General features: G+C 44.1%; 1 protein-coding gene across 1 annotated transcript; it reads left to right on the forward strand.

Annotated features, from left to right (window-relative positions):
• Window positions 1-5,851: 5,851 nt before the first annotated feature.
• Window positions 5,852-11,520, forward strand: LOC115111646 (eukaryotic translation initiation factor 4E-binding protein 2-like). Its single transcript, XM_029637938.2, has 3 exons — window positions 5,852-6,305; window positions 10,468-10,659; window positions 10,962-11,520. Exons 1-3 carry the CDS (start codon window positions 6,170-6,172, stop codon window positions 10,991-10,993), a joined length of 360 nt encoding a protein of 119 aa, XP_029493798.1. The 5' UTR covers window positions 5,852-6,169; the 3' UTR covers window positions 10,994-11,520.
• The last annotated feature ends 2,063 nt before the right edge of the window (window positions 11,521-13,583 follow it).

Here is a 13,583-nt window from a genome sequence, read left to right on the forward strand (position 1 = left end):
TACAAATAGCAACATGAGACTAATTTCGGGAGGTGGCGAGCGTGATTGATGGCAGAGAGAGGAGCGTAAAATCACAAAGGGACGTGAGAGTTTGTTTTCGTGGACCAGTGACCACTGTTTGGAAAGCTGTGGCTAGCGTTCAATCGTTGATAAACAAACAATCAAATTTTACTCGGTATGGCGGCGGTTCGGCACGGTTGTGCTGTGACTGGGTCAGAGATGGTAGGAGATAAGTGATAGAGCAGAAAGTGAAGCAAGTATGATGTAGTGGTACAAATGAAAGCGGGAGAGAACGGGAGCAGGGGTTTGGAGGGGAGTGAGAGGTCTATGGAGACAGAAAGGAGGAAGAAAGGGAAGTTTGAAGGGAGTAACAGTTTCCAACGCTAGCGGCATCTCGGAGTTAGAAAGTGCAGAGGAGGGGCAATAAAAGAAGTGAGGGGAGCATGAAGTTGAGGAGGAAAAATGATTCTGAAGTTTATGGAGGAAGGGGGAGTTGGGGCGATGAGTCCGATAAGGTTGACGGCTGTGATAAGAGTTGATTGGGGAAGTTGTCAATGCTAAAGTGTTAAGAGATGGGAACTTGGTGTTCTGTAAGGAAATGGTGCAGAGGGAGAAAGCTCTGAGTGAAACATATTGGGAAGTGTGAGGTGTTGTCGAGCAGCTGGAGTGATCAAGCAGGGAAGCAGTGGATTAAAGGGGTGATAACAGGAGTGCCTGTGAGTGTTAGCATTCAAGAGGTAAGGGACCATTTGAGAGGAGGCGTTACAGTGAATGTTCAAAGATTGCAAGTAACAAGGGGTGGAGTTAGGGGTGGAGTTAGGGTAGATAGTCCGTCTATTCTGTTACACTTCAAGGACTGGGTACTGCCAAATAAAATAACCATAGGATATTTGAGTTATTATGTGAGGGCTTATGTACCGAAGCTTTTAAAATGTTATAACTGCCAGAGGTTTGGGCGTGTGGCAACAGCCTGTAAAGAGAAAAAGAGGTGTGTCAGGTGTGGAGGGGAGCATGCGTATGGGAAGTGTAGGGATGGGGTACAACCAAAGTGCTGCAGCTCTGGGGGTGCTCATAGTGTGGCAACATCCTGTAAAGAGAAAAAGAGGTGTGTCAGGTGTGGAGGGGAGCATGCGTATGGGAAGTGTGGGGATGGGGTACAACCAAAGTGCTGCAGCTCTGGGGGTGCTCATAGTGTGGCAACAGCCTGTAAAGAGAAAAAGAGGTGTGTCAGGTGTGGAGGGGAGCATGCGTATGGGAAGTGTGGGGATGGGGTACAACCAAAGTGCTGCAGCTCTGGGGGTGCTCATAGTGTGGCATATAATGGGTGTGAGGCTATGAAGCAGGCAGTGGAGGTGCAACAAATGAGAGTGGAGAGAAGGGTGTCATGCTGAGGCAGTGAGGGTGGACCAGGTCGAGGGTGGTCCATGTCTAGGGTGGTCCAGGTCCAGGGAGATACAGGTTCAAGGGAGAGATGGGTAGGAGCATCTAGACCGGGGATTATGGGGCAGGTGGGCAGCGATATGGGGGGGTGCCACCTTCATGAGGCAAAGACTTCCTTACAGGATGCTAAGCAGAGGTATTGAACAGGAATATGTGGAGGTGGGGTTGAGAGGAGGGATGATAGTGGTAGTGAACTACTATAATCCATGTCAGGCATTGGACCTAGGAGTTGGTGGAGGGCCAGGATAAAAGTAAGGTCATGTGTGGGGATTTGAATTCCCACAACATGCTCTGGGGGGGAAATGGGTGGATGGAAATGGTCAAGTGATGGAAAATCTGATAGAAGTTAAAGATCTGGTGTCCCTGAATGATGGCCGAGGGACCAGGATTGATGGAGCCACAGGGAAGGAGTCTGTGTAACGGCTTTCCTCCTCCTCTTCTGAGGAGGAGTAGCAAGGATCGGACCACTACGCAGCGTGGTAAGTGTCCATGATACTTTAATAATAACTGAACACAAACTCAATACAAAAATAACATAAGTGAATGGAAACGAAAACCGAAACAGTCCTGAATGGTGACACAAACAAAAAAACAGGAAACAATCACCCACGAAACACAGGTGGGAGAAGGCTACCTAAGTATGATTCTCAATCAGAGACAACTAACGACACCTGCCTCTGATTGAGAACCATACCAGGCCAAACACAAAACACAACATAGAAAACGAACATAGACAACCCACCGAACTCACGCCCTGGCCATACAAAAACAAAGACATAACAAAAGAACTAAGGTCAGAACGTGACAGTCTGCCTTTGACCTCACTCTGGTATCTAGTGCGATGGCAGGAATATGTGAGTTACATTTACATTTACATTTAAGTCATTTAGCAGACGCTCTTATCCAGAGCGACTTACAAATTGGTGCGTTCACCTTAAGACATCCAGTGGAACAGCCACTTTACAATAGTGCATCTAAATCTTTTAAGGGGGGGTGGGTGAGAAGGATTACTTTATCCTATCCTAGGTATTCCTGAAAGAGGTGGGGTTTCAGGTGTCTCCGGAAGGTGGTGATTGACTCCGCTGTCCTGGCGTCGTGAGGGAGTTTGTTCCACCATTGGGGGGCCAGAGCAGCGAACAGTTTTGACTGGGCTGCGCGGGAACTGTACTTCCTCAGTGGTAGGGAGGCGAGCAGGCCAGAGGTGGATGAACGCAGTGCCCTTGTTTGGGTGTAGGGCCTGATCAGAGCCTGGAGGTACTGAGGTGCCGTTCCCCTCACAGCTCCGTAGGCAAGCACCATGGTCTTGTAGCGGATGCGAGCTTCAACTGGAAGCCAGTGGAGAGAGCGGAGGAGCGGGGTGACGTGAGAGAACTTGGGAAGGTTGAACACCAGACGGGCTGCGGCGTTCTGGATGAGTTGTAGGGGTTTAATGGCACAGGCAGGGAGCCCAGCCAACAGCGAGTTGTAGTAATCCAGACGGGAGATGACAAGTGCCTGGATTAGGACCTGCGCTGCTTCCTGTGTGAGGCAGGGTCGTACTCTGCGGATGTTGTAGAGCATGAACCTACAAGAACGGGCCACCGCCTTGATGTTAGTTGAGAACGACAGGGTGTTGTCCAGGATCACGCCAAGGTTCTTAGCGCTCTGGGAGGAGGACACAATGGAGTTGTCAACCGTGATGGCGAGATCATGGAATGGGCAGTCCTTCCCCGGGAGGAAGAGCAGCTCCGTCTTGCCGAGGTTCAGCTTGAGGTGGTGATCCGTCATCCACACTGATATGTCTGCCAGACATGCAGAGATGCGATTCGCCACCTGGTCATCAGAAGGGGGAAAGTGGGAGGTATGTGAGGAGTCGACAGTGGGGAGTGATCATTACCCCACCTGTGGGGGGTGATTAAGAGGTTTAGTGGGGTCAGAAGGGAGTGGAATTATCCAGTGTTGACGAGTGGGTTGGATGTGGCAGTAACAGATGAGAAGGCAGAGATGCTGGCGAAAGCCTTTGTTGAAGTGCATAGCTCGGCAAATTTGTCAGAGGAGGGGCAGAGTGGGAGAGAGAGAATGAGAGAGGGGCATCTTGGAGTGCTGGATAGGAGGGAGGATGTATATTATCCATTGAATGAACCATTTACCATTGCAGAAGTAAAAAGGGCAATAGGTAAGGCTGGGTTAACCTCACCTGGGAAAGATGAGGTGTGCTATGTTATGTTGGCCCATCTTAGTGATAAGGTTTTGGTGTTGTACAACACAGTGAGGCAGTTGGAAGGAGGCAGTAGTGGTACCACTCCGGAAGCCAGGGAATGACCCAACGAGGCCAATAAGCTATTGGCCAATAGCTTTAACACCTCGTGTATGTAAGATTAGGGAACGTATAATGATTATGGAGAGGCTAACTTACTTCCTGGAGAGCAGGGGGCTAGTATCACCACATCAGAGTGGGTTCAGCAAGGGAAGAGGAACTATGGACCCAGTACTCTGTTTAGAAGCAGAGGTCAGGAAGGCTCAGATGAACATGGGGACTGTTGTAGCAGTCTTTTTTTATGTGGAGAAGGTGTAATATGTGGAAGGAGGGATTGTTAATCAAGCTTGATATTATGGGGGTAGGAGGAAGAACGTACAACTGGATAAAGGATTTCCTGTTTGGAAGGTCTATCCAGGTGAGGGTGGGGAAGTCACGATCAGACAGCTACCTGGTGGATAACGGTGGGAGCGTGATTAGTCCTCTGTTATTCTCAATCATGATCAATGACATTTACTCTCAGGTACAGCCGGATATTGGGAGGTTGTTATTTTCAGATGTTGGGGCCTTTATGGAAGAGGGGACGAAATGTGCCATACATAGTCAGGAAGGTACAGGAAGCAATTAATGAGGTGAAGCGGTGGGCATTAATGTGGGGATTCAGGTTCTCTGTAAAGAAACTCAGACAGTGTTCTTTACCAGGACGAAGGTGGTAGATGAGGTATGCTTGAGGTTATATGGGAGAACTTGGAGAGGGTAGGGGCCTTCAAGTTCCGTGGGGTCTTACTTTGACACTGGGTGTTCCTCATTGAGGACCATGTATGTTGCATTGATCCGATCTGTAGTAGACTATGGAAGTATAGCGTATGGTTCGGCAGCCCATACATCATTGGAAAGGCTAGATGTCATACAGGGACAAGGATTCAGAAAATGTAGTGGGGCGTTCGGACATCCGCAGTGGCTGTACTGCAGGTGGAGTGGGGGATATGCCATTGCAGATTAGGAGACAGCAGCTGATAATGAATTATTGGGTCGACCTACAGAGAACTCAAGCTTTGGGTGGGTGGGTAATACCCAGGCGAAGGAAATGGGACTGTATGGAAGGGTGTTTAGTCCAACGGTAGCTATTCCTGTAAATCCACCATAGCCAGTAGTTGATCTAGAAGTGTCAGAGATACTTCAGAAAGACAGGGAGGGTGTTGATCCATTGGATTTGTTTAAGAGACGCCTTGATACTGTGTATCAGGATTTTGTGGCCATTGACACAAATGGTTCAAAAGATCCAAGAACAGGACCTACTGGGTCAGCATTTGTAGTGCAGGAATGTGGGGTGGAAGTCAGAAAACGTATTACAGATCAGCTGGCTGTATATACGGCGGAGCTGATGACTTTACTGTTGGCTTTGCAGTGGGTGGAGAAAGTCAAGCCAGACCGAGTTGTAAATGAGTCTCCAGTCCGTTAGGTCATGTAGCAGACAAGACCTGCTTTATGAGGTGCTATAAACCCATGGCAGGATTAGATGGATGGATATACAGATAAGATTTACTTGGGTTCCAGCCATGTGGAGGTGGAGGTGAACGAGGCAGTTGATGTACTGGCTAAACAAGCACTTAGAAGTGGGGATGTTGTAGTTTCAATGAGCAAGGCAGAGGCAAAAAGCCTGATATGGACAGTGATGGTGCAGAGATGGCAGGAGCAGTGGAATAGAGATACTAAGGGCAGGCATTTATTTCAAGTACAGAGGAAGGTTGGAGAGGGGAGGGTGGCAGGAAGGGACAGAAGAGGCGGCTATATTTACTAGATTAAGGGTGGGACACAGTACTTAAATGTGATTGGAAAGCATCCAACAAGAAAGTGTGATTATTGCCAGGAAACAGAGACAGTGGAGCATGTATTGCTACAGTGTGGGCAGTATCAGAGGGAAAGAGAGGCTGAGATCTAGTATGAAGGAGAAGGGGATACAGGAAATTAGTTTAACGAGTATATTGAGTAGTACGTCATTAGATATAGTCTCAAACATTGTGGATTTAGTTTCTCTTTGTACCTGGCCCACACTCCAGTGCAGTAGGTGGTGGTAATGCACCATAATGTTGGATGCCAACCGCCGATAAACCCCACCGAAGAAGAAATGGCAACACCATCCACCAGTGGGGGGAGACGTCATGTCAATTCTCTGCTTGGAGCAGCTCTTTCCTGTCTGTTTTTGAGTGCGTGTTGAGTGTGGAAGAACGTGTGCTGCTAAGGTCGTACAGAACCTAGTCTGTCGGTCTGCGTGTGGGAATGTGTGGTTAGTTTAGATATTCAACATTATTTGCACTTATGACAAAATAAAGTATTTGTTTTTATTTAGGAATTAGCTTGCTAACTACCCAAAGCAAATAATTGAGGAAGCAGCAACAGGGCACGTTGTTTGCTTAGTTGTTTTTCAGGTCCAAGATATTTGGCTAAGTTGTCCAGTTTGTAGTTATTAGCAAACGCCCCTGTGTTTTGAAGATGTCTACGGGCTGTCAGAAGACCACTACTAGCAAGGCCATTCCGACCAGGCGGGTGACCATAAACGACGCCTCGCACATGCCCAACGACTACTCCACTACTCCCGGGGGAACTCTTTTCAGCACAACACCTGGAGGTAGCTAGCTATAGCTAGTAGCTAGCCTTTATAGGACTAGTTATATGTCTATGTTATAGCTATGTAATATGTAAAAGCACGACTGTTTATGACCTGGTTATAACTAACTCAACGGGATATGATTCGATTGTTAGCCTGATTACCATGCGCTCGAGCTGTGCAGGTGCCCGTAACACAAATCTCGATAGGGTTATCAAACCTTTAGACAAAGGACACCTGTCTAGCAATCAAACAAATGTATTTAGCAAAAATGTTTGTGGTGCAATGTTGTAAACTGACAAAGGCTTTAGCCAGCGATATGCTCATGCCTCATTGCATACAGTGACTGTTGTTGTTTTTGTTTCTGCTGGCAAGTGCCAGTATTTGCATCATCAGCTTGTTAGCTCGTTAGCATAGCTTTTTGTGCACCACCACGGTCCTCATACCTATGTTTCACTGTGGTTTCAGAGTCCCGCAATAAGACATAGCGAAGGCACTAATATTTGTGTGAACTCAACCTACTATGTGTATTGAACATTTATATTGCCGCGTACAGCCATACCTATGCATTGTGGATCCGTGAACTTGGGTGTCAGTCTACTCCGTGACACACACAGAACATAACGATGTAGACTGGTGAGCGAGCTAATGTGGCTCATTTCACAGATGGATCAGAGTCCTGCAATAAGAACTAGCTAAGACGCTAATATTTGTGTTAACTACACAATTGTGTCACTGAGTAGGCTAATACCCCATTTCATGTGGTCACAATCCATAGGTTAGGCTGTAGATCTATAGGTAAAGCTTTGTAAATGCAGGCTTCTTGTTTTTTTTGACAGGCTTCTGGAACATTTCTTACATTCAACCTTTTCATGTTCTATTCATAGGAGGCACTTGGCTCTGTGCAACATTAGTCCTTTCAATATGGTGTGAAACAGCGTTGCAGTACATGAGTCCCTGACTCGAGTTCCGATTTTAAAGACTTGTGACTCGACTTGGACTGGCCTTCCTATGACTTGTATTTGCACTTGGACTGGATAGGCTACTATGATAAGCAGAAAATTAGCAGCGCTGGGTGCGCAGAGCAGCGATAGTTCTGGTTTCTAGTATTAAGATGGACACAGCCTACATCAAGCTTGTGAGCAAGCGACGAGTGTGGGCAGGCTCTGCCTCCGATCCTAGTCTACACATCACGCAAGCGACTCACTTGCTTCCTCATAACCACCAGTCAGTCAACCTCTTACTATTTAGCTTTTCCTCGTTAAAAAAGGCAAACTGCTTTATGAAATTGAAAACACTAGTATTGAGTTTAAGAGTAAAACAACAGTGTAGCTATGAGTCTCTCTCTCTCTCTGCTTGACTATTGAAAAGTAGTCTGTCTACCCTCCAACTTTCCCCCCTGCATCCCATAGCCAGGTTCTGATAAGTCTCCTTTTACTTTTCACTCTGCAATAAATAACTACACAAATATCAGTCAGTGATTACAAAAGAGTAGCTGAGAGCCTGTTACAATCATTGCAAATAATAATCTGGTCAGGCGCATTAGCCAATTCATTCTAGCGACCATTCATCCCTTCAAAACATCATTACTGATTTGACATAACTATTGAACATTGAATTACGTGTGTGAGCCTGTGTATGAAGGACTTATTTGTTTTAGAGGCTATTGCAGGCAATTATGACCATTTGGCAACAGGAGGAAAGTATTTGCGTTACTTAATTTCTCACATGAAAATCTTCCCTGCAGCCCCGCACCTCTACTAAATCTGAGGCAAATCTATAGAGGCAAAAATCTAGTAGCGACAGACGAGCATCGAGTCAGCAAGCCAGAAATACGAGCAAACAAAAAAACATCAGTAACCAAAATATCAAATATGTTTAATGAACCCCCTAATCATCAATCAGACTTGAGCACTTGGTCCCGGACTTCAGCCATAGGGACTCGTGACTCGACTCGAGCAAAGGGGCCTTGGGACTCGTGACTCGACTCGAGCAAAGGGGCCTTGGGACTCGACTCGAGCAAAGGGGCCTTGGGACTCATGACTCGAGCAAAGGGGCCTTGGGACTCTCGACTCGAGCAAAGGGGCCTTGGGTCTCGACTCGAGCAAAGGGGCCTTGGGACTCGTGACTCGACTCGAGCAAAGGGGCCTTGGGACTCGTGGTTTAGTGATTCGAATACAACGCTGCTAGACGCATTGCAAAGTAAAATAACCTGACATTATCTGAAATGTTTAAGTATCTGACATTTTAAAAACATACTTGTTTGCATCATGCATGGATTGCATGCCCTTTTCAATTTAATTATAAATATGTTGGCTAGGACACTTTTTATTAAACTAGGCAGGTCAGTTAAGAACAAATTCTTATTTACAATGACGGCCTATGGAACAGTGGGTTAACTGCCTTGTTCAGGGGTAGAACGATATATTTTTATATTGTCAGCTCAGGGATTCGATCTAGCAACCTTTCGGTTACTGGCCCGATGCTCTAACCACTAGGATACCTGCCACCCCACTTGTTGCTTGTCGTGATGTGTTTAAAGCATTTCCACACGAGGCCTTTCACTTCCTCCCTCTTCACATGGTCACAGCTAAGGCGTTGGTGGTGCCGTTCAACACTGATTCAGAGATGATTAACGCACTAGCAGAACCTGCCAGATCATGTTGCAGTTTCTTATCTTTCAGCAGCTGCCATTCTGAACCCTCTGTAACAAGAGACACCATTAACAAATGTGACATACAATTTGAAATGCATAATTTGCATAACTTTCAATGCATTTATAATGTGAAATGCATTGAATGTCATGTAAAATATGCAATTAAAAGCAAGATATGATGGATAACATTGCTTTCCTACACTGTCTAGGCTTAATTTCCTGAGTATATGTGTGTGTTGATATGGTGGTGAGCTGGTTAACTGCCAGGGTGTGTCCCAAATTGCACCCTATACCCTATATAGTGCACTACTTTTGTAGAGGGCCTGTAGGTCAAAGGTAGTGCACTATATAGAGAATAGGGTGCCATTTAGTTTACCGCTAATATCAATCCAATGTTAAGAGGGGTAATGCACTGAGGGATCCCACAGATGACTCCTCATGTGGGAAATTCTGGCTCAGAAAGCAGCTGGCCGATATAGCTTGCATTGAACCACCATTTTGTGAGCAGATATCCGTGACTTTACTCTGTGGACAGATTGGCACAGAGGACAGTACAAACAGAACAGTTTTTGCACATATCTGTGTCAAGGATTCATGCAATCATGTTGGTGCCATTAGTTTTATTTCGTGTTAATATTACGGTTCATTTGTTGTAGGCTATCGGTTGAGTTTGTTGAGGGCGGTATGTTGATTTATGTACTTGGAGATGATGTTGTAAGGAAAAGCACTTTAAAAAATATAATTTATTATTTACCCTGAACAAAAAGATAAACTCAACATATAAAGTGTTGGTCCCATGTTCCATGAGCAGAAATATAAAAAAATCGCAGAAATGTTCGATATGCACAAAAAAGCTTATTTCTCACAAATTTGGTGCACAAATGTATTTAGATTCCTGTTGGAGAGCATTTCTCCTTTTCCAAGATAATCCATCCATCTGACAGGTGTGGCATATCAAGGAGCTGATTAAACAGCATGATCATTACACAGGTGCACCTTGTGCTAGGTACAATAAAAGGCCACTCTACACACCTGGCAGCCAACCCATGGCTGCACCCCTGCCCAGTTGTGTGGAATCCATAGATTAGGGCCTCATTAATTTATTTCAATTGACTGATATCCTTATATGAACTGTAACTCGGTAAAATCTTAGAAATTGATGCATGTTGTGTTTATATTTTTGTTCAGTGTATGTATGTAGGGCTTGCACTTCAGTCAAACACCTCAGTCTTTCAGAACAACTGTTAGCTCACACGTCACAGTGAGAAAGAGGCATTGTACCTAATCTCTCATGGAAAGACTACGTAAAACAAATAAGGCATCTGACCAAATTATGCAAAATTTCAGGTATGGGTTAAACAAGATCACACAACCTTCAGTGTATGTGGTTTAGCTGCAGGCTTTGAACCAAATCTGACTGCAGAACAGGATGAGTACTAGTCCTATATGGTGGGATTGTGCGCCAATGTACGATCTGTTCGATCCATTAAATTTACATGAACATCTCATCCCCTCCTCTCCCCTCAGGTACAAGAATCATCTACGACCGGAAGTTCCTGCTGGAGTGCCGCAGTTCCCCGCTGGCCAGGACTCCACCGTGCTCTCTCCCCAACATTCCAGGGGTCACCAGCCCACCCTCCAAACACATCAACAATGTAAAGGCCCATAACAGAGAGCCACTGAACAACAACATCACTGCACCTGCTGACAAAAGCACTGGTAAGAACATGGCCTGCCTGACAGGATCAACTATTTACTCTTATCTCAGGCATTACAATGTGCCCCCCAAAAAAAACATCCCCGAAAACAGTCATACGAGATGTATTAGTTTTATGGAAAATATATAATGGTATTTAATAAGTGAAATAAGATCAAATGTTCAGATTTACTGGTACCTAATGGGGTTCAGGACATTTTAAAGTTTTGATATTTACCCTTATGTTAGTATTGCCTGCCAGGTTACAAATATTTAAGGTGAGTAGGAAATAAATAAATTAACACGTGTGTGTGTGTTTATGAAGGTGACGATGCACAGTTTGAAATGGACATCTAACTGTTGGTGGAATGAGCATTCAAGAGGGATGTGAAACAACTTCACTTACTGCCATGATGCTGAAGAAGAGGCCCAACCAATCCCCCACCCAGACTTGCTACAATATTGTCACCTTCTGTGTTTACAGATGAGTCCATTAGTTGCGGTTTGTTAACTTTAAATATCAGCTGTATTGTTACTGTAAAATAACACAAAGATGGTTCAGGCGTGTGAATGAAGTGTTACCCTCTTGACTCACCTCTGGGGCCTTTCTCTTGTGGAGCCAGCAGCAACATTGAAAAAGATTGCTCCAGAGGAATGGTGTGGCGGTAAAGATTCAATTTCTTTCATTCTTTAAAATTATTTTGCCACTCAAATCAATCTTATCATGGGTTATCCACACTTCACTGCCTTCAAAATACTATACATTTTTTCAGATAAAAAGATTGTCATACAAAGGAATGTAAAAAATATATAGAGAGAAATTTGAAACAAAAAACTAAATTTTCACATGGTTTGTAAGAAGAATCAATAAAGAAAATAAAACATTTGGTAGTAGACTTGTTTCCTAAAAAAGTAACCCGTGCACAAAGGGAGTTGGATAGAATGAGTAGGCTATGTGTATTGCAAGATCAAAGGATTGCTTCTGTCAATCCCTTGGGCACTTTCGGTTATCTGGCAAGTGTCATTAGAGTCTCGTGGTAAATGGGTTGACCGACTGCAATACATGTTACTTTCGGGGAAAACACTTTGTATCTGACAGAAAACAAACTAATGACCCAAGAAATGGTTGTTCCACCAGTAATATAGCATTAGTATAGCAGGGACAGCAGGTAGCCTAGTGGTTAGAGCATTGGACTAGTAACTGAAAGGTTGCAAGATCGACTCCCCGAGCTGACAAGGTAAAAATATGTCGTTCTACACCTGAACAAGGTAGTTAACCCACTGTTCCTAGGCCATCATTGAAAATAAGAATTTGTTCTTAACTGACTTGCCTAGTAAAATACAAATAAATAAAGACAGTTTTTTTAAATTACGGATAAGTAATCATAAAACACTTACGCCTAATGTTCTTGAGTTCACATAGGATGACATTTCATTATTATGAGTTAAAAATGAAGTCTATCAGGTCCTGAAACGTTTCATTAGACATGTACATGAAGCCTATCAGGTCCTGAAACGTTTCATTAGACATGTACATGAAGCCTATCAGGTCCTGAAACGTTTCATTAGACATGTACATGAAGCATATCAGGTCCTGAAACGTTTCATTAGACATGTACATGAAGCATATCAGGTCCTGAAACGTTTCATTAGACATGTACATGAAGCATATCAGGTCCTGAAACGTTTCATTAGACATGTACATGAAGCATATCAGGTCCTGAAACGTTTCATTAGACATGTACATGAAGCCTATCAGGTCCTGAAACGTTTCATTAGACATGTACATGAAGCCTATCAGGTCCTGAAACGTTTCATTAGACATGTACATGAAGCCTATCAGGTCCTGAAACGTTTCATTAGACATGTACATGAAGCCTATCAGGTCCTGAAACGTTTCATTAGACATGTACATGAAGCCTATCAGGTCCTGAAACGTTTCATTAGACATGTACATGAAGCATATCAGGTCCTGAAACGTTTCATTAGACATGTACATGAAGCCATCAACCAATTTTATCTAATTGATGATACCTTTTTTACATTTTTGCTCGAAATCAAAACACACTGGTAGAACTTGATGTTTGCTGTTCACATCCATCAAAGGCTATCAGCGCCGCAGCTACAAATCCACTGGCACGCTCTCGTTCTTCTGTGAAGGAAAGCTGTACATTTCCAGCATCTGTAGTGTGGCAGGAGTGACCTAAGTGGAATTCTTCAGCAAGTTCCCTCCTGCAACTGATAACATTCCAGAACCAGCAGCCTGAAAAGCGGTAATCATTACACACCATGATGTCCTTCCTCTCATCAAAGAGCTACACTGTCTCTACTCTGCACATAAGCAGAGGTATATATGATGCATATTGGCTCTAAATTAAATAACTTGAATTGTGATATTTAAAAAATGGTTCCAGTCTTTTTTTAAGCATACATGATATGCTTTAGAAGCGTTTATATATTTTTTAATTTAAAGATAATTCAATAATGAAAAAAAAGGTTATTCCATCTTCAGATCAATCCCAATGTAAATGTCAACCAAATCTTGTACCTCAGTGAGTAACATACATACTGTGATATCACCTGGATGTGAGTTGCTGTCCAACTAGTTATGTAGCATTAAAGCAGGTATCAGATCAGACATTTCCTAAATTGTCAAGTCTAGCACTTCATTCTTCCCATCCACTGTAGGGTTGACAGTTTCCCTACTTGCCAAGCAGGAACCAAGGTTTGTTCCTCCCTCAGAAATCAATAGCACACAACATCATATGCACACTGTCACACTCAATCTTTTCCCTCTGTAAATCTGCACCAATAAAAATAAGGCTGCAATTGTAAAACAACATTTAGGTTACATCAACGTCAATGTAATTAATGGACACAATTGGCTCTAATCCCGATGTAGAAGCAATATTAGCCCATCAATTAACCTACTCGAATCCAGGCTGCA

Source organism: Oncorhynchus nerka, linkage group LG27, assembly GCF_034236695.1.
Source record: "Oncorhynchus nerka isolate Pitt River linkage group LG27, Oner_Uvic_2.0, whole genome shotgun sequence".
NCBI lineage: Eukaryota > Metazoa > Chordata > Actinopteri > Salmoniformes > Salmonidae > Oncorhynchus > Oncorhynchus nerka.